Below are 27,113 nucleotides of genomic sequence, written 5' to 3'. Positions count from 1 at the left end.
GATTCTGCTTTGATATCATCTGTAGAGGTATACAGCCAAAGACTCCTTTCATATTTTTGGATTAAGCCTTGAGTAGAAGGCATAATCTGATCTGATTGGAAGTGATTTCCACAATTATTATTCTTGCAACTGAAACTTGGGTACAGGTATAATAAGCTTATCTAAATTCTTGAAATTGATAAAAGGGGAAATCACAACACCGTTCTGTTTTAAATTGAATAGAAAATTGAATTCTTTCTTACTTGCCCTGCTTTTCCTTCTCTTCTTTATTCAACTCAACTTCCATTTCATTTTTGTTTTTATCCCTCATTAGCCTTTCAAGCTATTTCTTATTCATTTTTTTCTGATTTCTCTGAGTAGTATTTCTTGTTGTTGTTGTTTGTCGCCACTGTCTTCTTCTTCTTCTTTTTCTTCTTCTTTTATTTCCCTCTTCTTCCATCTCTTTTCCCCCTCCTCATTCCGCTTCCTCCTCCACTTCCACTTCCCTCCCCTCTTCCTCGTCTTCTACTCCTCATGTTTGCACCCCTCTCATCACCTCCCTCCTCTCTAGCTTTCACTCTTTTTCTCCTTCTTTTCATATTCTTTCTCTCTGTATTTGACCTCTCTAAGATCTGCTCCTCTACACCCGTAAGTGATTCTAAATTAAATTTCAAAACCAATCAGTTGGAATTATCTGTGTATTATGCTCTGTAGTGCAGTGACTACTCCCTGTGACTCGGAAAAGAAAGACATCAAAAATGATTATTACCATTTTCCTACCGACAAATAACAGTATGTCTGGGCTGTAGAGTTCTTGGCCCATACACTTTAAAAATATATGAAAATATTCTTTTGGCCCTCTGGCAATTTCATGACATAAAAAATTATGAATGTAGTGGTCTATGCAGACAAACATTCAATATACCACTGCTATTGTTGTCTTGTCTTTTCTTCCCTTTACTCTCTCTCTGATCATAAGATTTGTGCTAGACATTGATAAAAAAAATATAAATGTATGATATCAGAGGTTCTTTATTCATAATGCTTTAAATGAAAGTATGTTGTCTGGAATTTGTGAAGGGGAAATTGAGCCCCTTTGGTGATTTTATTTTCACCTGACAGATAGGGTGGAAAAGTACATTTTTGATTGTGATGTATGGGTGCTGTTGTGAAGAAAATTGGGTGTCGGGTGTCTTATTATGAAATCATCAGTATTCTAGACTTCTTTTTTGTAACCTTTTTATAGTGGTAGTTGACACAGGGATTTTGAAATGGGAAGTACACCGATATCAAGTTGGGTTAAGTTGAAAAAAAGAAATTAGAGAAACATTGGAAAAGGTCGGAAAAAATCATCCAAAATACTTTATTCCATAAATTCACATTTTGAACAGTTCATGATGACACAGGATCTGTAGACAAGTAAACGTCATAACATAGTTTTATCTATGCAATACCAAGTGCTGTTTACATTAGGCGTTGATATTGCAACCGGTCTGTTTGAATCCTGCCACATTTACTATCATAATGACATGAAAGAATCCCAACGAATAAAGCAAACTATAAATAGCCCTTTCACCCATTTTTTTTTTGTTTTGTGCATGAGCATGTCCCAGTTGAGAGTAACTTTTCAGTATGGACGGGTCCATGATTCAGCCTGGTCGTTTTTCAATTTAGCAATTGACCTGTTTGCTTTTTTCTGAACTTGAATCCATTCTCCAATGATAGCAGTGCTGAACAGGGAATTTTTTCTACCAAATAGGAGGGTAAAGTGAGTTGTCTTTTGTAAGAAAAATAAGCCGAAGCCCCTGAAAAGACACTCAATCTTGCACCCACATTGAAACTAAATCATTGTGACGGGTGCAAAACAAAGCTCAATTTCCTCGTCTAACGCCCCATTTTACTTTGATCAATTCAATCCTACTCTCAAGTAATAGAATCAATCATGAAATGAACACCTTTTATTTCATTAAGGCTGCAGCGTCTCTTCCAATACACAGACTGACGACCTTTGACATTCACATGCAACCACCTTCCAAAAAAGCTTCGTCTTGACTTTCTCCTCGTCTCTCTGCTCTGGAATTGCCGGCACAATATTAAGCCCCTTAATGAATTTGCATCCATCCTAAATCACACCAAATTGGGCAAGCCCCGTCAAGGCTGATACATTTTGGCGTGCCTTGCAGGCGAGCGCAAATAAAACAGCAAATTGTTTTAATCAGGTAGGATGCTGCACTGCCATTTATTAATTTGCCACATTAATTTTGCCAAACTGGCTCCGCTTTTGTGTTGCCTTGCCTCTTCTCCCTTCGTTCGCCCTCTTGTCGTCGGTTACCCTAAAGTGCGCATGCAATGCAAATATCCGGTATGCGTAATAAGGTTTGATCGAAAGCGTAATGTGTGTGAGGGAAAGGGAAAGTGGTGGGATGGAAGAGCAATCACGGACCAGTAATTGGCCTTGTTCATCTGGGATAAACTCTAAGCAGATCCTATGTGACTGGATGGTGGTGGAAGTGGACAACGTTGGCAAGATTGATGTATCGGACTGTGTATACATCATATTACGGGCTTTGCGCAAAAGCCAGTGTTGTATTTTGACAAGTAAGAAACAGTGGAAAAGGGGCACTGTTCTTAATCCTTTATTCTGTCCAGTTTGATGGGGTTTGTCTGAAGTTAGCCCCCATCTTCAAAGTAAAAGAAGGTATATCGATAATAGTCATTGGTCAGTTACAGGAGTTGAGACAAACATTATGTGCCTTTCATCTCCTGTGTATTCAAGTACTTCAGATCGGCCATTAAGCAGTATATTAAATAATTTCTTCAATAAAAGAAGTGTTTAGCCAGAAATATTTCATGATTATACATAATAAAGAAGCTGGTATTTTTTATAAGGGAATGTCTAATTATCAATTCTTTAGGTCTAAGTTTAGTAGATGTTTGGATAGTTGTGAAAATGCCAATTTGAAACATCAATTATATTCATGTAAAGGTTTTCTACCATTTTGGATATTTCGTATCGAGTAGGGAAGACCCATTAGTTCTCATCTAAAGGGTTTGATGTGTATTATGAATAGCCTAACGCCTAACCTGAATCAATGAATTTCATAGAGTGTGGCATATTCCTGGCGTTAGTGGGCCTTGTGAATTTTCTTAAATATGGCACAATTAGATAGTGGCATTTATTGGGCTAAACTTCATTTCGTCTATCGTGGGAGATGGTCATTTTGTTTGTCTAATGCATTCCAATAAGCATGTTAGTATATAATAATGTCAATTGAGGGAGGAAAACAAGGGGAAAGAGAGCAAAATCCAAACCAAAGTGACAGTGAAAAAGAGAGAAGAGCAACGAGGCAGAAAATAAATGATGTGAATTGCCTTTCTTCTTCCTGTCCCCTGTTATAGTATTATTTGTTCTCAGCGACGATCTGTAATTGGTAAGAGAATTCCCATGTTGGCTTTGAAATGATGTGAAATTAGGCTCTTTTCCCCTGCAGCCAATTGCATCTGCCCAACCGTAATGCATGCAAAATGCAATTACAATCCTCAGGTCGGGAGCTAAGGTTTTATGGATTTCTGTCTATGAGGAACGCCTCTGGTGTTGTATCCTTTTTCTCTGTACATCTTCACAGTGGTTTTATCAAAACGGTTAGCCCCTTCACCCCTTAAATTCACTGTGTTTGTCGTTTGTTTCGTCTCTCGAGTTATGTTTTGCCTTAGTGTGCCCGTGAGGGAGGGATATGTTGCGATGATTCGCAAGCCAGCTATTGCTCGGGGTCATAATCGGAACCAGTCTAGCGCGCACTCAAATGTAATTTGCCATGTTGCAAACCAGAGCTCTGTCTAAACAAGGAGAGCGCGGGGGCAGTGTTGTTATTGCAGGGTGCCCCTGTCGGGACTAATTCAGCGTGAAAAATGCCAAATGTGTCAGGCAAGAATTGTATTGATAATTGACTGACTATGATTTGGTTATGAGTCCGGCGCAGCTTAAATAAAAGAAGAAAGGGGAAAAGCCTCTGGCACTGGGGGGTAAAAACTCAGTGAGTCTGTTGATGATGTTTCTTTTGCTTTGAATAAGCTGGAGTACTTTAGGGACCAATGTCCTTGTTTCTACCCATAGTGCCTAACTCGTCTTGTTGTCGTCCCGTTTCCGCAGCCAGGCTAGTTTGCTCCTATTGCCCCAGAGTTTGTTTATTTTATGGGCCACAATCAAATGGAGTCTGATGATTAGGCAATGAAAAAATAATGCCCGGAGTCATTTCCATTCAGTGGGTGTTGACACGATTAATCCGTTCATAGGGAAGGAATCAAGATGTAGTGTGGAAGAGGGGATGTGTTAAGTGGAGCGTAGGGAGAGAGAGGAGCCTGTGGTTTTAGTATGTGAGATCTGGTGATGCTGCTGTCGGCAGCCGCATTACGTCCATTGATCCTCGCAGCAGGTTATTCGCACTTTAAGCCTCTTGCTCGCCTCTTCATCCTTGCCATGTGTTTCAAACAGAAAGGATAGCCACTGGAATAAAACTCCATCTTTGTGCATAAGTACCTTTAGAGAGCCACAACTAAAGCCGTGTGATATTATGCCCAAGACTCTTTCTACCATTTTCACATCGGCAGTCCCAATCGAATTACTGGCTGGGGTTTTGTTTCTTCCCCAGGGGTTTTACATTTGTGCGCGCTCTCTTTCTCTTTTTGCCTTTTTTCTCTTTTTTTCCTCCCAAGCAGTGCATCAGCCCCTCCACACATATTGAAGACCTCCTCTCTGAAGTGTGTCTGCAGTGGGCACACACGCATACCCTTTCTCCTCACTCACTTGCAGCTCAGCCGGCGCTAACAATACAGCAAAAACCCGTTGACTGCTCATTGCACGAGTATACATACGTTAGCAGAGAGGGTCTGCTCTCCTGACCAGCTAAGCTTACCAAGTCACAAGACCAGTTATATGACCGGTAAACTACTGGAAACATGCCCCCAGCATGCCTACTGCCTGCTTGCCTGCCAGCCCGCTAACCCCTCAACCATCATTGTCGTAGTCATTCTTTTTGTCATGGGTAGCTTGCTCTGTGAGGCTGCCTGATACCGACAACAACGTGTGACATTTATCATTGTGAGGTGATGGCAGTAGAACCCACATAGCCATCACTCGACAGTCATTGTACGGAGAGAGACACACAGAGAGATTGAAGCAGCGGGCTAGCGAAGCTACATACATCATTCTACCCGATCGTTACCCATAGGAGAACACGGGGTTGATGTGTACTGCTCTACGCTTACCACCAGACAACAAGCAGTAGCCATATTTTATTCAAGCCAGCTATTCTGTCTTTTCCAACTCCTTGTGTATAACTGTAATTCACTCTGAATTTGGATTTATTGCCATTGTATCAAGGATTTCGCTTTGTTGTGTTGGTGATTAAACTGCCTAACTGCATACCCCATCAGCTTGCGATTATGGAATGGTTTAGCAAGTGTTCATATTGAGAGTACAATTGAGGATTCTGCTTATTATATGGAGGATCAGTGCGTTCATTATATCTTTTGGATATATTCACTTCAATTATTGGATCGTACTCAGAGATTACTAATAGGATTATAACCTTCAATTCAAGAGGATTAATTCATATAAAATACTTATATAAAGTTTATTCCAGTCAACCTATTGGTAAGGCTTGTTTGCTTCATCATCTCTTTGTGTTCTGCTTACATTGAAATGAAATTAATCAAACACTTAAATTTAAAAGCTTAAATTATGAGCATATTATCACTAGAGGATTCAGATTTTGTTTTTCTCCTTTTTTAGCTTGAATTAAAAAATTTAGTAGGATTTTAATGCAAAGTGTAGCAACTGGTGTAGCAGACCATTGAACAACAGTGCAATCAAGAAAAATACAGATCTTCACAATTATTCTGCAGAATGCAGTTCTATGAAAAGTATCTGAGAACTGAAGGCTGAAATCAGATGATTATAGCATTACACATCTTCGTATTCTGACATGTTTTGTGTACATTCCGTTGACCTTTAACTTGCCGAGTCAAAGACGTTGATGTTCAGTGGGTGGGTTGATTAGAGTGAGAACAGTTTCCCAAATTAACCAACCATGTTTTGTGTTTACATTTTTATTATTGATTCATATTTGTGGTTCAAGCATAAGAAAATGTATGTAGCACACCCCAAGTATGATCCAGCATAATACTAAGGCTACATCTCCTGCTATAACCATGCTTTTGTAGCAAACAGACATAAAAAAATAGTATTTTTATCATCCTTACAGATGCCCCTTGTTTTGTATTTCACATCATTTGTTTGAATCATAAATTTCTGTATTAAAAGCCCCTTTCTCTTTAATTAGAATAGTTATTTTTTAATCCTAATATCTCCCAATTAGGAATATATTCATTACTGAAAAGCTCTGAATTTTTATTTTGGTAAAAAAAAATAAATATTTTTGTATCATATCGTGGCAGTTCAGTCACCTATATATTGGCATTGAAGGTAATTGGGCAAATTAGAATAATGCCAGCATCATCCAGTAAAAACAATTTTATTTTTTACAATTTTCTGAATATATGCATGTGTATATATATTTTTTTTTGGGGGGGGGGTAGGTTTGATTAATTTTCCATTGAGAGGAAAATTTACCTTACATGTATATTACTTTTGTTGTATTAGGCAGATTTCTTGATTTGTAGATATAAGTCGTAGATGAGGCTAGTTTTACCAATACTTATTACCTGAACAAGTTCATGTTCAAGCATGTCCCTATGTAAATACACAGAAGTGCATATTTGTAAAATTTATTTTCTTCTCGGAATTCCATAAAAAAATATTGCTTTTAATTGAAATAGGTAGGCTGACATAGTGTAATGAATAAGTACTTCATATGCATATCTCACTAAATAAGCAAAAATATGAAATGTGCAAGGTACAATAAACCGTCGAGATGAAAATGAGATATTGAATGAAATTTGAAGTGAAATATATAGAGAATTTTCCTCTTAAGTCAGCCCATACTGTCCAGATGCTACTATTTCTTCCTTCTTTGTCTGACAAGCCATGTTTAAAATTGAAGATGTATACATTTGTATTTTGATGAGAGGGCGGCAAGGATTCATAAGAAGATGGAATAAGGGCAGATCAATTCAGTTAGCCTTAAGTGCATGCTAACTCTTTGTCCCACTTTGTATTTAATCCAGCTGGATAAGTGTGGTTTTAGAGCAGGTAGCCTAATGACATCCCCTCGCTGTATTTCACTTTACTTGACATTTAAGCCCAAGCATGGGACTGAAGTAGAAGGAATATATACATACTGGAGGGTATTTCCGTGGGTATTTTTGGTTTAGAAGAGATTTGTCTTTGATTCAGAAAGAGAATGCACTGGGATTACACACTGAGTTGCTTCAATTTGTTATTTTGAAATTGATATCAAAGTATTTTTTATCAGTACGATAAACCAATGTAGTTTGGATTGATGATTTTAATTTACATTTAAGAAGAGGAAGTGTTAGATAGGTTTTAGAATTTTCATTCTCTTTGTTATAACACCAGTTAGTTATTCCAGTGCATGAATATGCCTTACTATAAGAATATCCGTATCCAGTCAAACATGACCCATTAATCGTACCATATGCTGCTTATTGCAACGTCTAGTGCCTCCCTAATTGCCAATGCTAATTATACTTTGAGTGTTTCAAGGATAAAAGTGGCATGATGGTGAGCGCAATTGGGAGGCCCTATAAGTAGCAAGAGGAGAGGTGTGCAAATAGAAAAGAGTTATGACCCCCCCCCCCCCTTCAAAAAAGTCTACATAATGCATTTTCCCAAGAGAGACTGGCATGCACCTACAAGTGTTAGTAACGCTTGATTATTGAGAAGTTAAGTACTGCTCTTGTGCTAGGGCTCATTAATCACACCAACAGACGAGAGCCTCAGAATGGACGCAAGAGACCCCTTTCTGTGATTCAGTCCCATTTCCACTCGCTCTCTCTGCCACATTTTTCAGTATCATCATCTATTACGGGGCAAATGTTGCATAGCAGTGGATTATTAGTGTCAGGAGGGAGAATGCAATCTTGCATCCGGTGATCAAATGAGGAACGATGGGGATTGGTTCGTATGAGGAACCACTTGGGTATGATAAGAAGGCCCCCTCATTGTTGCATTCACTAACAGTTTGGCGGAGATGGTGCAGTAGGGCGTCAAAATCAGCAGCCAGATGTCGGATGGGCTAATCAGTCTCACACCAGTGTGGGGTAGGGGTGTTGGGACGTACTCCATACCTATGTTGATGAGCCATTGGTTCATTTGCTCTGTTCTATCAGTATGATTACCATATAGCCATTCTTATCATGAACATTATCTCCTCTACATCACCACAAACAACAACACTTCCACCACCACCATCATCCTCATTATCGTCATCATCATCATCACCATCATCATCATCGTTATCATCATCATCATCACCATCATCAACTTCATCATGAACTACTACATTAAGCAGTGCTCTAGATGTACAAATCTACCATAACTATGCCATGATAGCACCTACTTCCCTCACTTCCTGGAATCCTAAGATTGACTGAAGACTGTCTCCACCAGGACTCTGGTGTTGACGTAGTACTTTAAAATCTAATCTACGTTGGGTGCACATCCCAGCCCGATCATTTGTGTTTTGATTAGATGTACAAATGCATTTTTGATTTATGACTAACATTCATCAGCCCATGCACACGTTCATGGGCATCCACTATTATCAGGCAATAAGGAAGATCATTCCTCCTACCTTATATCGTCCAGCTAACCTAACTTGAATGCCACATCTGACTTGAACCAGGATCTGACATCAACACCCACAACCAGCATATGATCATCTTACCTATCTATTCTCCCATTTACCCCTTGCTATCACACATGTACTAGGTGAGGTTAAATTGCACATACATTTAAAACTCTGCAATCCTGACTTTACATATTTCGTAAATTAAACACAAATTCCAGCTGAGGTGAACTTATTTCAAAATATCAGTACAACTTTTGAGGATCCAAACGATTTTACATCGTTTAGCTGCATGATCATGTTGAAAAGTAATATACGTCATATACAAAGACTGTAAATATTCTTTGTCCATAATATACTTTAATTATTATTGCACTGTAATAACGTCCGTGTGTATTTGAAGTACTTCCTTTTGAACCACTTTAATCTAAGATCCTTCCCTTTCTACTTTTAGTCCTTCAACTTGAACTCCTGCTACTTCAACACATGTTTTCACTTTCCCTGTGTACTTTTTGTTTCCTGCCATATCGACAGGAGGTGTTAAACTTAAGCATCTCTATAAAATGTTTTGTTGAAAATGTTCTTTCAAGTTCCCTCCTCCTCTTGTGCATCCTTTCCCAAGCAAATGAAGTTAAATTGATTTTTACCAAAGTGTCGCAAAGAATGTTCAATTCCAAAGTCATCCATATAAAAGTGAGTCTGCAAATAGTTTCTCCTCCATTTTTATTTCACTGTATGTCCATCAATTTTCTATCAGAGGCGTGAGTTAAACTGATATTTCTTTGTCACCATCTTGCAATGTAATATCCTCAACATTCCACGCAGACAATAAACTTCAATTTCGGTTGAAATCTTTGAAGAGAGCTATGAACTTCAGAATCCAATCTTTGCCAATATCACCCAAATAAACACATTTTGCCCGATGGAAATCCAGCAAATTGTCAATAGAAAGAGGACAAGAGAAAACGTTAACGCACAGAGTATTACTTTTCACCTTCCAGTAGAGGGACTGATATTACCCATTACAATAGCATTGAGGACTTCTGTCTCAAAATTGGTGTCGGAATTTGGCAGCGATAGGAATTGAAGCAAATGTCTCCTGACAACTTTGATTGAATTTGTGGTATTTATTCTAGAGTAGGAGCTCTATTTGATGTGACAATAAGTTTTTTTGCGGCGGTATTAAATCAGAAAATACTGGGATGTGATCAGGTGGGATGGATAGCAGCTTGACTTACTGGCCATTCCAGGAGGTGATATTCGTCTGGATAAGATTTGAGCAAGACCCGCTTTCGTGTTTACCCTTACATTTTTCAAATCAAGTTGGCCGTGATGTTATCCCCTCTAGTAATGCGGACCTGCCATTAGTTGGGATGCTCTCAATCTCATATCTCTGGACTGCCAATATGTTTCCAATTTTATTGAATTGGATTATATTACCGCATGCAGGGGTAATACGGCGCTCTATAAATATAAAACCGTAACTTCTGACGTGACCATCCAGCGTTTGGGGCGTTGCGTCGGGCAAACAGAGAGGAAAGAAAGCAAAGCAAAGAAAGGAAGAAATGAAAATTTAGACAAGGGTATTCAAGGAATGGTATCAGTTGCAATCATTTTATTTCTCTCCCTTCTCCCAAGCTCTTTCTCTCTTTCAATCCATGTGGAATAAAGAAATGAAGATTGTTCTGGGCCTCAAGTCTGTCAAGTGAGTGAAGATTTGTTTTGCCTGGCAAGTGCGATGTGCAAACAACCCAAGTGGGGAGAGTATATTTGTTTGGGAGCTTCGACCGTGCCAGGCAGAAAAGCCTTCTCCAGGTGTAGAGACAAGAACGCCAACTCCATTTCCGTTGTCTTTCTGTCTTTGCCTTCCAGTTTGTCTTTGCTGTAGGTGTATGGTGACCCAATATCAGCTCCATCTCTGTCACTCTCTGAACAATAGTACAGGTACTTCTACCATTGCCATCAATTATTGTACAGTCAATCAATTGATAACACCTTACAGGAGTATGTATTTCCAATTAAAAAACTTGGCTTCCCAATTAGAGCACATTATTTATTGACATCAGAGGAGATTACATCAGATTTTTGTTGATTTATCAGTTCATTATCCCAGCGCGGTTATAAAGTGCATTCACCTCAGATGAACAATGGTTAACCTTGGATGGGTGAAGTCATGTGAAATAGAATACAAGCAATGAAGTAGAGATGAATCCATTACAGAGTTAATAGGGCGTTGGCATATTTGAAACACTAATTTGATCATTAAAGGTAAATGCTAGTTTTGGTAACGATATCAAAATGAGTTCGTACAGAATCCAATGAAATGACCACTAAAGTGTCTGTTTGTATAAATAAAACGCATGTGCCAAAGGATTATGGAAGAAATTGTGTAATTGCTGAGAAATCAGCAAATAAGCACGAGATTCGGGTAGGGCGTCGGGCCCGACGCCCTAAGCAATAATGATACACTGTCCCACGTGCGCTTATCTGTGTTGGGGATTTTCGGTGCGATCATTTTTCAGCGTAGATTTCAAGATTTCACAAAGTCCAGTTAATGTAACTGTACCAGATCTAGATCATCGATGATATAGTGACAATTAAGCCTTGTTTTACAGACTTTCTCATGAAATCAGTTTTAACTGCAACTACTAGAATTTATCTTTAAGGCGATTATTGGTAGATAGTCAAGCATTGGTAACTGCCAGTTGTAATGGGCAAATACCATCAGGTAAAGAACATATATTTATTTATTGATATTAACTTAGATATACCATTTGATATGCAAATATGTTCATATTGATGACAAGGCTAGATCTGAGATACATAGGGCTGTATTTTTCCATAATTTGATTTTTTTTTAGAATTTCATCCGGATTCCTTCAAGAAGATTCAACCAATGGACCTATACTGACTAGTGTATTCACTGCTGTCTTGGTGTATTGCACAACCCATTTCTGTTTATCTCCTTGTTAATGAAAGAGATTTAGTGTACCCCTGTAATCCTTCTTGCTCATTCATTAATTCCAAATGAGTAGAGACACATCTGAAAAGAGAATAATAGATGGAATCTACTGGTAATGAATATCTCGTAGCCACCCTATCCGTAGTTTTGATTTAGAAGGGTCTTTAATTCAATTTGATTTGTAATAAATCCCAATTCGCCCAGACTTGGCTATCTGACAAACTGAATTACTATGATAGAAGCCCTAGCTCCAGACGTACCAGTGACTAGTTTCACCAACCCAAACCTTTTTGGTCCTGGGCCAATATCAAGTAAACCATTTCTATGAGCTGACCCATCTCTGTGCTTGCATTAGTAAGATTAGTGAATTAGTAGTGCCTCTTAACTAACTGAGAATGAATATTGGAAATAGTTTCTGATTGGCTTCTTTTTTTCTAATGGTTTGGTGCCCAAGTTGTCTGATGGTAGAGAATATTACATGTTTGGTGGAGTGTTCAGCCCAGCAAGTTTATTTGTCTTGCCATTGACATAAGCGGGCTTGTTTCTTTCGCAAGGGGGACAGACAACAACTGTGCGTGAAATCACCTACAGCAGCGTGATGCGTAATTCTCCAAGAAGTTGGCGGAAGAACAGGGATTCCAATTGTCAATAACGGTTAATGCCAATAATCGTGATCCAATTTCAGTAAAGTGAACAAATGACATCTCTCTGCCTTTCACTGCCCTCATGTTTTCCAGTGCCTTCAAACTTGGCTAGAGAATTTTAGACAGTTTTGCTGTGCTATGTCATTTGTTACTTTGAAATCAAAATGATTTGCAATATTGAACATTTGTGAGTTTGTCTTTCTTACACAACTCAGTTTAATCCATAGTTTCCATCATGAACATGTTATATTTTGAAAATATCCTTGCTGATATTGTTGCCAATTTGAATACTTAATTCATATATTTGACATGAAAATAATGTGTGCTAGTGAATGTTAGCCAGTTAATACCAACGATTGATAACTGCACTATAATTTGAAATTTCCTTTCTGAACAAATCCCATGTCTAATTAATATTTTTGTCGAATTTTGAGGACTATGACTTTGTATATTATCATTCCTCTAGGTGTGTTAGTTATTTCTGAGAATTAGTATTTGTCATCTGAACTCTTGAATATTAGCATCATCGATTATGACAGGAGGTTGACTACACCCAAAATGATGAAAAATTGTTAGTCCTGCCAAGTTTACACAGATATCTGAGATAGTGGGAAACTTGATCATCCGCGATGGACGATCTGTCAAAACTGGCAAACAAAAACCCTGGTTCTTTCCCCACTTGAAGGATAGATATTGGCAAACTTGCTGACCCAAATGTGCATCATCAATGCAGGGTATATGCACTTTTGCCCATCTTTTGCAACAGTTGAGTGTGTCTCTTTGATATGGTTATGAAATGAAATAAAAAGAAAGTGTTTAGTTTGTTCCGTTATCAAATTCTGTTCCATCCCTCGATCCATCTGTATTCTTCTTTTTAGATGGTCAAATATAGTTGCCACATTTTCAAGGTTATATTATCAGAAAAACTCGGAACGAATCCTCATCATATTTGTGAGCCTGATTTTTTTTTCTTTCAGAAGAGAAAACGTGATACAATTGGTTTGTTCATTTTTCTACAGGGGAGACTATCTAGAGAAAGATCTTCCATTTTGCGTGATGTCATATCTACTAGTGTTACATTGATTTTATTCTAGTCCAGATGATTATGTTTCGTTGTCCTTATATTGCATAAACAGGCAGTAATCATACTGCTTAAAATCTAAAAGTGTTCATCAGAGAATTATCTGATTGGTGCCTACAAAATGTGTGTATATCGGACTACATGTATGTGAGGAGGCATGATACAGTGACTCGTCTTAAACTCAAGAATTTCAAAATGCCTTTATATTACTGGACTTATTTGAGGATAACTTCTTAATTTCTTTATTTTCTTACATTTTTCCCCATTACAGGCATCTGAGACAGGATCTGATCTATTCACAACGGCTAATGCAATAAACAGAAGTAAGTCTGTCCTATCATGTTATCTTTTATTTTGCAGCCTGCTTTTGGGATGTGAAATGTGAAGCCCATCCTCGCGTAATAACTTAAGTTCTTCAATGAAAAATGTTGAACTTAATTATTATTTACACTAATTTTTAGTATTATAGCTTTTCTCTCTTAATAGCTTGTATTAGTTTATAATTTTTTTTTGGGGGGGGTGGGTAATTCAGAAATTCATTGAAAGTTAACTGCACAGAATTTTATTTTTTATTTTATTGTTAAAATAATGATGAACAACACTAGTTTGTCTGGTCAAGTGTGGGAGAAAGGATTCTTTCTTAGAAAATTGCTTAAATGATAGTTGATTGTCTTTCATATTTCAATTATGATTAATAATCGCATTGAAGCACAGAGTGGATATGGACTTGACCTTATTAATAATTATGAATTGGGCAGTGATTGGTAATTAGATTGTGTGTAGTTAATTGATGTATGATGATGAATTGTAATGTTGTAGAGTTATTAATCAGTAGGTTCTCCGTACTTCTAACATATAAATTATGAAGTGATAAAGAAGATAAAGAAAAGCAACACTATTAAACATCTAAATCATTGTATCAGTCAATTTTGGTCAAAAAATTGATTTTGAGATTTTTGCAGAAAAGTCCTACTCTAATCAACTAAAATTTCTAGGCAGCAATTTATATCATTTTCTGAGATATGAGAGGATTTTCAATTTTTCATGGTGATGTCATACAAATTTTAATAAAATACACAAATCCCAATAGAAATGTGTACTTTAACAGAGCGATACAATGTTTTGACTGACCGCAATTTCAATGCACGCGGTCAGTCAAACCATCGTATCGGTACTGGGCACTGCATTGACTTTGCACGTAAAAAGTGATATGACGTTTTGACTGATCGCGTGCATTGAAATCGTGGTAAGTCAAAACGTATGGCGTTTTCCCTATGGCCTTTTTGTACAGGGAAAATCTAATCTGCTCAAACCGAAATAACAAGCATGTAGCTCCCTTGAGATATTGTCTTGGATTCTTAGTTTTATGTAAAACTAAAGATACCAATGTCAAGCAGTTTTCTTGGTCTTTCCAAACGTGTTTTTCGAGCAATGAATATGTCGTAAGGCTGGGGAACTTAGTGTGAAAATTAGAGTAAACTTTGAAGTCGATTTTCTATGAAATGGGTTTGCACCGTCGTATGTGTGATACAATGGTTCGGATGAATGCCGACGATATTGCACTCCAAATGGTGTATTTCTTTTCTTTCTTATGTCAATAAGAAATGAGTGGTTTTGTTTCGCTCTTGCAATTAATTGTAATATAGTGTAAAGCTTTTTAAGGCATCTTAAGATAAGGTTTGGTAGAAGCAACATGTGGAGTTTGGATGAGTGTGTATTAGCATTAGAGTGAGCAGACACTGCTCTCTGATAGTCTTCATAATGAATTCATAATGTGACAATTTATGCCCGGCTCCCAAGAGTGAATGGTGAATGAAAAGTGGAAGGAGATGCCTTTTAGCTTGCTGAGAAAAATTACGAAAGATGGTCGGAAGATAAGGCATAATGCAATAGCCATAGGGGGTGTTGGTAGCCTAGGAGACGTCACTCCTCAGCATAGGCTTGAAATCGTAATCCTCAAAATGGCAACACAAAATAAGAGGAATAGGAAGATACACTTAGATTAATATCTTATACCCCTTTCACGCTGCCCTCTTCATTTTTCACCGGCGAACTTCTCCGCCTCGCATTCCTCACTTCACCGCACTGACATTTTTCCCCGGTGAAAGTCAACAGGCGATTGCAGAACAAACAAAAGAAAATTGTAATCATTACTTCTTACCTATTACAAAAGGTATAAAAAAATTAATTACAACATGTTTTGGAAGTATTACGAGAAAAACAAACAATATCACCTTGTTTTTATATTTTAGCACATTGTTTTACACATGTATTGCTCTTTAATAAATATTGTTAGTAAAAAAAAATTATGTTTGAGCGTATTTACATGGCCAAGGCATTCAGTTGAGCTTGCAACTATCGCACGCGGAATCTCGGTACAGGGGACTTCGGGATAGAAAAAATTGACCTCTGACGTCATTAAAGAGGAGAAGTTCTCCGGTTTGCTTTCATACTGGCCTTTTCACCAGCGAACTTCGCCGGTGAAGTTCTCCTGTGTACCTTTCATACTGGACACTTTCCCCTTCGCTGGCGAACTTCACCGGTGAAGTTCGCCGGTGAAAAGCGGAATATGAAAGGGGTATTACAAGACCCATTGATCCAATACGATAGGGCAACTTCTGAGCCCAACAGCAATACTCTTATGACACCAATCTAACTATATACATTGGGAGGAGAAAGGGATTGAGATAGGATCCAGAGGGGAGGAGAATGGCTACAGTAATAACAGATGAAAGAAATGTGATGGCTGTGAAAGGAAGGTCAAGGAAATAAGTTATTTCAAATACATAAAAGATTACTTTATTAGTCAAAGATAAGATATAAAATCAGAATTCAAATGCAAAAATGAGTTTTTACAACTTGTTCAATGTAAAGGTGGCAAATTATTTACTGCTCAAAGAGGAAAAAATGTTTTCTAATTGGGCTGATATGAATGTGGAAATTAATATTGAAGTCTGAACAACTTCCATTAATTTACTTGTGTTTTGGTGATGGAGTCAGTTGGAATACACATTTTGAAGGATAGGAAGATGCTGGAGGTGATTATGACCAAAATGAAAGAAGAAGAAGCTGAAAGTGATTTGACTGATGATGTAGGATGATAGTTTATCTGCTTGCCAGCAAAGCGTACATCCCTTTTTAGAAGGCTTTTGAAACATAGATGCAGAGGAGGCAAATAAAAACCAAACACCACAAATCAGATTGGTGAGGGAGATAAAGATGTTTCCGTTCCCGTGAAGACATGGATGGCGAATGTCGGGAGCACTCCATTTGGGGGCAATCCCATCTCTATGATCATCATTTGGCTTTTTGTGGCAAGGCCGGGGACTCCAAGTGCTTGAAGGAAGATTAGGGCTGCATTATCTTGTCAGAATATCTTGCTGCTTCAGGAGATAAAGTATCTATCAGTCACAAAACAAGGAGGACAAACCAGAGTGCATCTACAAACTGTTGCTATGGATACAGGAGGAAAGCCATTCTCACTTCTATACCAATAAAATAATCGGGGAAAATAACTCTTCAAGGCTTCGTTAGGATTTTGCAGGTATACATTTTGGAGTATTAATAATTCCTGAAAAGTTAAGTCATGATGGCAAGACACCAGATGTAGGTTTTTGTTATGGTCATGGTATTCTTTGGATTTATAAACATAGAGCAAGAGAGCTTTTTCAACTTCTGTCATCTTAATGGCTAGATGAATAGTCAGCTTGGTGCAACTGATATGCCTACCCAAATGAGACTGACTCAAATTACAGTTTTTCCATGATATCTTAAAGATGGTCATTGCTGCTTAAAAATTTTCACTATTTAGTTCAAACTCTTTTGCTCATACAATATATAGGCTTCTTATAAGTTTAAGCAGTTCATTTTTTTTCTTCATGAATAGGTGTTTCTCATTTCACTTTTTTTTCAATTTTCTGATTCTGAAAACAGTTCAAACCATGCCCTTTTCCGCTGGGACATTTTTTGAGCAATAATTTTATACTACAATCTATTCCAACTCTTTCTTTCTGATCACATCCATAAAATCTGTTTATGACTAGCCATTAAATGAAGTATGAGAATGATTTCTGCAGTAATTGGCTTATAAAACTTGTTTATTATCAAGATTGAATGACCATGATTGTCTGCAGATGTGGAGAGAATATATCTAACATTTTTGTTAAGTAAAGTAGATCACAGAGGATAAATAGTTTGGAGGGAAAAATTGAAGGAAAGTAGAAAAGAGAGAGAATTGCAGCATTATGAGAAATGAAGCGATTGGTGTGGTATCAACAGAGAGAAAATTGCCCCCAAATTACCTTCTTTGACCCCAAAATTTTGAGTCATTTTTCAAGCAAATTGGACATGATGGAGCAAATCAAAGAGATTGGTGGGTGGGCTCAGTGAGCTAGGAAGTTTTAAATAACTGGGATTCAGAGAAAGGAAGCAGTGACAGAGAAAGATTGAAATAGTCAGAAAGTGTATGGAAGTGAATGTATAGAAAGGAAAAGTGTGTGTGTGTTTGTGTGTGAGATAGAAGCGGATGAAGAGATGAAAGGATGAAAGAAAGAAAGAGGTGTAAACGCCATAGATTTAAATAGGAAATAAAGTTTCTATGAGGGCACTAAAAATGCATCTTTTAAAATGATGATCAGAGAAAGTCGGTTAATGGGATTCTTTTATTGTCCAACAACCAATACCTAGAGGGTGGCTCTGCCCTACCCTCCCTGGAAAGTGATAACCAAACTTTAAAAAGGAGTCATGAAGATAGAAGGCAATTGAAAACAGGTTTAGGACTGAACACGATGGGTTAATCGAGGTAAGGGAAGGGAACAGAAAACACAAAGAGTTAGTGTAGAAAATCAAGTTTAGAGGCTGGTGTACTGAAAAAATCCCATTGATTTGTTTCTGTTAGTGTACTGCAAAGGTTAAAAGTGCCCTGAGGGAAATAGGGAGGGGGTTAACATCGGTTGTTGTCCAACTAATGCCATGCACGGAGGGGGCACAGCACATTATTCAAGTTGTATTCTTAATCATCTGTCATTTTTATAAAAGGACATTTACATAAATGATGATCATATGAACAATAATTATGATAATATCCTCTTTCTTCCCAAATTATGTTTATGTTACTGTAGGAGCGGCTGAACATAATGCAGGCCTAATGTTTTGTTATATTTTGAGTGTTTTAACAATTTGCCTCTGAGGCTTGTAAAAACATTTTGAGGGATGGATATTCACAGTATTGTAACACTGTGTAGCAGATGCTGTTGGCAAGATATCAAAGATAACGGCCATTCATCTAGGTATCTTCAACATCAAGAAATGATGTTGAAAGGGAAATATTTACCCTGAGTCCCTGACAAATGGCAATGATATGTGGATTTTGATAAAAAGAAAGAACTTATGAAAAAAATATTGGGTGAGTTATGAGTTCTTAAAGTTTCTAATTCATGACGTCATATCCAAGCAGCTCCCCCATAAATCATCTAATATCAAATCCATAAATACTTTTTTTAACGGAACATGATAAATGAAATATTTTTTCTTATAGAATCAATTATGAAATGGTCATCTTGTGATGTATAGGCCTATACACAGCTCAAATGAAATCACTCAAGTTTTTTTTAGAAAGTGTCATTGAAAAAGTACCATACAACAAATATAGGAGCTGCTTATCTGTAATGCCACAAAACCAAATATTTAAATATCTGCAAATCATAATTATTTTATTCTTTAACTGATTTTTATCAAACAATACATTTCTCATGTATACAATTATTCTACTCTTCTCCTTTCTTAAATGTCAACATATAACATTTATTTTATTACTTTTACATGTCATTTTGTTATAGTCATTGTTATTATATATATTTTGTATTTTACCTTGTACAGACCTTGTACAGAATTTCGCAATTCAGCCTTCGGCTGCTATGAAGTTTTTTCAATTTCAACAATTCTCTAATTTTTCTGCCTTTATTAAAACCAACTTATTGTCAAGGTGAACTTCCCCTTTAATGTATCATCCACTGCAATTCCTTTGTGAAAATGTAAAGAAAGGCAAGAATGAGCTCTTGAAATCTGGCAGAGAGGGACGCAGCACATAACAAATATCACATCCAACAATACATTAGCCTGAAGAAAGAACAGATCTTCTGTGATTATGGAAACTTGAAGCCCTGAAGTAATGATGGAGAGATTAGATGGTCTGAATTGCTACTGTCTATGACTTCATTTAACTCTCAATTTCGCATCAAATTAGGCAGTGAGTGAGTATTTGAAAAGACATCGGCACAGTCAATCTTTCCTTCAATGATGACTTATTTTCACTACAAAGATCCCTTAAAGCCAGTTTCTTAATTGGCACGGCCTGCAGGGAATGAAAGGAAATTTTTAATATTAAGAATGCAAATATATTCTTGCTTGTTGATTTGGTTGAGGGATTATTTGTAAGCAGCTCATCCATATAGGATGTTAGTATCCTTATCCATTGAACCTCAATTTAAATTGGACTGTCCATCTTAATCTACTATTACAATAATATATAAATGAAGAGGCCCAGCTGAATCTAAGATGCTTTTTATTTCATTTCATGTTTGTGAGAAAAAAAAAGAAGTTGCCACAGTTGAGAAATAGGAGGGTAAAATTATCTATTTGTGGAGAAAATAATTCTCTTGCCTGTTGCTGGTGCTACTAAATGCAGCATTAGCATAATCAGACTATTTTTTAAATCAATTTACACCCAATCGATAATGAATCCCTGAAAAGTATCAAAACATGCAATGTGATATTTATTGAGTGCAATGTTAGTGACAACAAAAATGTAAGAGTGGAGGTAGACCCAGACAAAAAATAATGAAAAAACTGTTTGCCTTTATAATATTATTTAATGCAAGTCATTCTTTTTTATCTGTTGTAATTTTGCCACATCAGATTTTTCTCTTACGTTTTGTATAACAGCATCAGACTCATAAAAGCAAAGACAATAGTTGTAGCCACCACCTAGATTATACGCTGCTAGTGCTTACCCTGAATATACAATCACAATATTAGTCATGGATATTGGAGCTATATATGCCATTGAAATAGTAATAAGGTATTACCCTAGTTTGATTAGTAAATCCTTTCATATGGATCTATGCCAGCTCTTTCAATTATCAAGGGATTGTTTCACATCCATCATCATATAATCCCATTTATTCATTTAATCCCTCTCTAAACCTTCTTTGTGGTTAGTCTGTGTTTGTTTTGTAACCATGTTTAATCAGCATCATTGTTCTTTATGGGTGTGTTTAATCATTTTTGTTTTAACTAGAATAAAACAGCCCCGCATTGCAAATCAAAATACAAGTTAATATGGTTGCGTATTTTGAAACTGTTTCTTCCTCTTTTGCTACACTGATTTTATTGCGCATTCTCATATTTAAACTTGGACAACCTACTCCAATAGGCTTTGGTTTGGGTGGGTATGTATGTCAAATTTTTTTTTGATAACTGAACAAGTTATTGTAAATTATGGGTATTTGGGTGATCTAGTCGGTTGGAAAGCACCTTATTTGAAAAATAATTCCACAGTATGATTTTTTTTTCAAATAATGTTTTCAACTGCAACTCATGTTTACCACTGAAAGTTCTGACCATATATGATAAAAAATATCATTATTCTAAACGCATTTTGTCACATGCAGTAGTAAAATACAATTGTAAACAATCACAAGAAGAAAGGGATGATCCTTGACAATAGAAATAATTAAGGAATATGCATGTTCATCCAAAGGGAATTATTATGTCTCTAGAAGGGTCACTTTATGAAAGTCTTATTGCTGATATTTTGTTTCAAATTGTGTACTATATTGAGAGAGTTTTGCTTGGAAAGAGAGGGGGAATATAATATATAAATGTCATTATTAAGTCAAACTTAAATCTGTCACCACTCGACTCCCTGCAATATTGTATGTTGGATAGTGTTTTTATTTTTTATCTTCGTAGTTTTATCTAATAGCAACTCAAAGGTATTCAAATTCTTCTCTTAAAAGGTATTGCTCCAGATAAAATGAAAGGATGCTTTCCACCACAATTGACAACAACAAATAAACTGAATGTAGGAAAAACAGGTTTTGATGATCTAAAATTCAAAGAGAAAGAAAGCTAAACTTAGCAAACATCAGCACTGCATAACTGACCCAGAAATAGTGCTCGGCCTGATAATGGTGTGGGATACAGAATAAGAAAATTACATCCTACACTTTTTGAAGCGCGATGCCTAGATCCCCTTTCAGTTTTTAAAGCATATTAAGAGTTTACCTGAAAGCGTGGATTTATTGGCAAATTGAACGTTAGTATGGAAAGTAATATCTCTGTAGATTTAGGAGGGATAAGGGCTGTGGATTAAAAGAAGCAGGCACTTGAGGCTATAGCTTAGCCTAGGTTTACCAGCAATTACCATAGATATTGGAGGATGATTGTGTTGTCATGGTTTGCTTGTGCACTATACATAGTTTATTTTGTAGGCATTGGTCTACAATTTTCCTTTCCTTTACTCACTTTTTGTTTGCATCACGTGATCTTTGAAGAAAAAAAAACCCACCTCAAATTATGATTGTATTTGTTTTTATGGGCCTTTGATATGAACCTGAGGAAGTTATCTGTTTAACTAACTTTTTTGTGTGTGGTGGATGAAGTCATGTTCTTCCCATAATCATTTAATTTGGATAGTTAGTGCTTAAATTTACCCATTTGCTCTGTCTTGTTTATTGAATGCTTTCCCCCTTTTTATATAAATTTCCATTGCTCCCCAAAATCAATTATATTCATACTTTTGTATTGAATTGATTCCCTTGTTCCAAATAAGTTTCTGCAGTAATTATCTTACACTTTTCAGTAGTCAATCCTATTTTACATTCTTGGAGGACAAAGTTTTAATAAACATGATTTGATATGATAAAAATTAAAAAAAATGATAAGTTGGGAGATGACACCATCAGCTTGCTAATTGCAAATTCATGAAGACATGTATAGAATTGTTTCACCAAAATAATAAAAAAAAAATAAATGTCAGAACTTTGCTATTATCTGATTTTGTTGAATTTTCATTTATTTTTTTTTGTCTTATTTTAATCTGTTAAAAACTTATGCGTTCGAATAAATTTTTAGCCTGGATTATCCTTTAAGTGTATACAATGTATATCCTTTGAATACTTTTCACTTTGTAACTTTAATAAACAATTACATATTCTGTACCATGAAATTATTCCCAAAGGATTAAGATGATATTTTCACTAGCTCTTACACCAATTGGTGTTTCCTTCATCTCCCTGTTACAAGTAGTAGTGTGGATTTGAGATTAAATTCACCATTACACTAAAATGTTTTTAGATTCCTTTTAAATGAAGTATTAAGAACTAACAAAGAAAATTTTATGAGAGAAAATTGTCAATTGCTGATCTTTTCCTCTCATAAAATGAAGGTGTTTATGTAATTGCATTTTTTATTAGAAAGATGATATTTGGCTTGATTGAATTCTCAGCAATATATTTATGCTAAATTTGAGGGAAGATGTGAATCAGAAATTGCTCCTCAGACATATAGACATTGAAACCTATGTTTTTAAAATATGTTTTTATAGTTGGATGGAAGTGTGGCAAAATGGAAAACTGAAATTGAATAATATAAGTTGTGTTTCTTCCTAAAAGAATATGTATATTTTTTTAAAGATAAAAACTATTTATTATGCAATAAATGTCTGTCATGATAGGGTAGTGGCAAAACATACTGTCAGTGAACCAGTTTAGGGGCTACAGAGTTCTCACTTTATAGAAAATCATATTTTATTCTGTTCTATATTTAACAAAATATAAACTGGTAGACATTACAATTCGCAGTGATCAATCGTGACACTTTGTTATTGATTTTATTGTTTAAAAAATGCATGCAAGCATTGATGAGGTGTATCCAGAGTTGTTGTTACCATTTCCATCAGATTAAAATCTCTGTTGCCCATGAGAAATCGGTGCATTAGATGTAATCAACTAAAGTGATCCTTGGTATGGGGTTCAGGAGATGGATAAGGGACTGGGAGGAGGAGTGGGGATGATATAGGGGAAGAGAGGGTAGGGAAGGTAGAGGAAAGTCAGGTATGAGGGATGGGGAGGGGAGAGGGCGGGAGGGTAGAGGAGTGGTTAGAGTCGAGTAGGAAATGACTTACTTGGAGGAAAGAAGGGAGAGTCATTGGGGATGGGAGGAGAAGGGTTAGAAATGGAGAAAGATGATGAGGGAAAGGAGGATGGATAGATTAATAGTGAAAATGCATATTTCAGAAAACTCCTGTGTTGAAATAGTTTGAAAGATCAGAGACTTATTCATTGTGATTTCCATTTTGTCTATCTTTTAGGATATCTGTATAAGATGGTATAATTATCATATCCATGATTTATAGTGAATGTAATGCAGTGTCATTATCTGAAATGAGCGTAATAGCTTTGTTGGCATTGTGCAGTGCAGCAAGATTTCTGCCATCTCATGCAGAACTCTTGTTTTATCACCTTTATTAAAGGTCTTGGTATACGCCTCTCAAAGAGGAGGGAGGGATGTCATCAAAAGTGAAAACTAGATATTGATAATGCAATTTCTGTATCTCTGTATTTGACCCTTCATCTATAATTACTTGAGTATAACTTAAAATATGTATGACTTTCTTCTTTCTTAGCAATCAGCTGTCACAGAGAGGGGTGGGATTTGAGAGGGTTTCCAAAGTAATCTGGAGTGCATTTTAAATTAAAGTGATTGGTTAACATTGGTTTGACTTTAAAAAAATCCGAGCTAGAAGGTTACACTTGTTACCTGTGTCTGTGATATGTTACAAAAATGAAGACCAGAAAAAATTGCGTTGGAAAATAATTATTTAGTGCCTCAAAAATTGAAATATACAGTGACCGGAAACACCATCTTAATTTCATCCCATACACTTATGTGTACTATTTAGGTGTCTATAAGACGCCTATTTACAAAATCGGGGTTTGCCTTTTAGTTTTAGCTTTTCATTCTCAATATTGGTTGTTTTCAGGGTTTATTCATTCTAATACATGCACTTGTACACATGTTTCATCTTGGTTTAGGCCCTATCTCACAACGGAGACGTCGCCGCGACAGTCTCCAACTTATCAGTCGCTGCAGTCGCGGAGACGTCTCGGAGACAAAAATGGCTTGCGCTCTCACAAGGAGACGTCTCGATGGAAGTTTGAAAGATCATACACCTGATTTGGAGCAGGAGGAGGGATATCAGCACGCGTTCAGTCACGTGGTTTCTGAAGTGGGTCAAACAGTGTGAAGTGTCGCGGAGACGTCTCCGCAATGTATTATAATTTTTTTTGGTCTCCAGCAGGTCTTCGCGATGTCTCTGAGACGTCTCTGAGACATCGCGGAGACATCGCGGCGACGTCTCAGCAGTCGCGGATATCATTAGTCTCCGAGACGTCGCAGCAACTGATGGAGACTTCTCGGAGACGTCGCGGAGACTAGATCCAGTCTCCAAAAATATTAAACATGTTTAATCTCCTTGCAACTCCTCGGAGACTCTGTAATTTTCATGAGACGTCTCAGAGATGTCGCAGAGACGTCTCTGCAACTAGCAAAATTTGTAGTCGAACTAGTTTCAAGCCCAGTGAGATACCCCCTTGAGAGATTTTTTAAATCGGCTGCTCACAAAGTTTAACAATACCTTTAAATCTAGGACTTTTGTTAGAAAGATACATTTCCCAGTAACTTCTAGGGCATACATAGATTGATGAGGTCTTCAAGTACATATCCACTTACCCTATTTATTTGGCCTTGTTTTATTTTCAATCTCCTTGGTAAGCAACCATTTTTGTCCTTTTGGATAATTATTCTGCTGCTTCAGATTATAATGATAATAACTATGATAACTGTTCTTGTATAGTACATATTTCATTATGATATTATAACATCCCTATGCGCTTCCAAAGTACTTGGATATCATTACCCTGGCTTAAGCCCGCAGCCTTTTACAGCTCGGAAGAATTTCAAGGAGTAAATTCCTGTCAGATACCCATTTACCTCACCTGGGTTGAGTGCACCAATTTCTTGCTGAAGGAAATTACGCTATGACTGGATTCAAAACCACAAACCTCTGTTTCAAAGTCAGAAAACTAATCCACTGGGCCACAACGCTCCACACACGAAAATTATGATGATATCTAACTCTGAGAATGTATATTAGTCAAATCTGGATAATTGCCAGGAATGTCATTACATTATTCAAATCTGATGCCATGAATGATTCCTCAAGTCAACACCCCAATTCCTTCTCAGACTTTGATAATATCACAACACTCCATAACCTATACCAAGGAGGATCAACAACTTATGCTATGACTCAGAAGGTGTTGAAAGAAAATATTTGCAATCAATTGCAAGTATTCTGTTGCAACTGTATACAATTGATAGATCAATTTTAAGTGCAGCAAATCAGATAAAACTGCTTGTTTCAAGAAGCAAATTAGAAATCATTTACATATTTGCAATTAATTTATAAAAAATTATGATTGATATAGGGACTGAAATAAGACATGCTATTGATCACATCAGGTTTCTTGCAAGAAATATTCTGTTGCAACACCCCCAAGTCATCTTTCCAAGAGCTTGTTAGAAATAGCAAAGCATACCTGGGGCCACCGATTCGTGAGGGGGGTGGGACTTAAGCTCCAAACTTGTTTTCTCAAAAACTTAACAGAAATGATAGTCCCTCACTTCTTATTTTTTTTACAAAACTATGTAGAGGAAAGTAAAATTACCATGTAATTGTGATTTTTTTGCATGACCATTCCTCCCCAAGTTTCAAAACCATTCCCAAGCCCCTGGCATAGATGGCATAGGTCAATTTGAATGCTGTTCTCACTGCATATTTCTATTTTATTATCTGAAGTTCACTTATGTATATAATAGGCCAAGTTGTATTAGTGATCTAATATAAAAATGAAATGCTGTACTCTCTTTTTATTTTGGTTAAAAAGGATAAAAATGAAATGTATGTGGCTTCTGCTTTTAGAGAAATGAAAAGAGATGAGTACTTTGGACTTGATAATTTTGTTATGAATTTCTGAAGAGGCTGAAGCCCTGTTGCAGAAATGAGTATTCAAGATTTTGACAGATGTTGGGCTGTAGTCAATAGCTTTGCTTCAAGCATCCTTCTATGGAGGATTTATATTTCATAATTTCTATGTCATCTGAAGTGCTTATTAACCTCTCCAAACTGACAAGTTCTCTCTACCATCTCTTGCTATTGCCTCCTCAAGATGGAGAGCGCTTGTTGCCATGGTGATACAGTAGAAGCCGGAGGCTCAACCTTTGGGAGGGTTTGAGTGAGAGGGATCAGAAGCTAGGGTAATCCAGCAGACCTGCTCATTTGTCTGAGTGATGACACCTTTTTATTAGCGACAGCCAACAGCGGCGATTATATGGATTAGGGGATTGTCTCACTTGGCATGGATGGGGGCTTAGTGTAGCTTTACCTAGGAGGCTCTCACCCTTGGGGAGCTGCACCATCTGCGCGGTGTGTGGCGAGGCCGGTCCTGTTTTCGCTGCTGAGCTGAGAGGACAGACCCATCCCAGAATGGATTTCAGCTTCTCAGCGAGTCGTCTACTAGCGATTTATTTTAATGAGTTATGGTATCCAGTCATTG

At 36.9% G+C, this 27,113-nt stretch overlaps 1 protein-coding gene across 1 annotated transcript in view; it reads left to right on the top strand.

Annotated features, from left to right (window-relative positions):
- Positions 1-2,372: 2,372 nt before the first annotated feature.
- Positions 2,373-27,113, top strand: part of LOC121406967 (pollen-specific leucine-rich repeat extensin-like protein 3) — a 74,487-nt gene continuing 49,746 nt past the window's right edge. Inside the window, exons 1-3 of the mRNA XM_041597840.1 lie at positions 2,373-2,525; positions 5,612-5,632; positions 13,706-13,757. Coding sequence (XP_041453774.1) covers positions 2,373-2,525; positions 5,612-5,632; positions 13,706-13,757 — 226 coding nt within the window. The remainder of the gene's footprint in view (positions 2,526-5,611; positions 5,633-13,705; positions 13,758-27,113) is intronic.

The sequence above is a fragment of the Lytechinus variegatus genome, chromosome 2, assembly GCF_018143015.1.
Source record: "Lytechinus variegatus isolate NC3 chromosome 2, Lvar_3.0, whole genome shotgun sequence".
Taxonomy (NCBI): domain Eukaryota; kingdom Metazoa; phylum Echinodermata; class Echinoidea; order Temnopleuroida; family Toxopneustidae; genus Lytechinus; species Lytechinus variegatus.
Note: the sequence above shows the minus strand (reverse complement) of the source record. Positions and strands in the feature narration are given on the sequence as shown.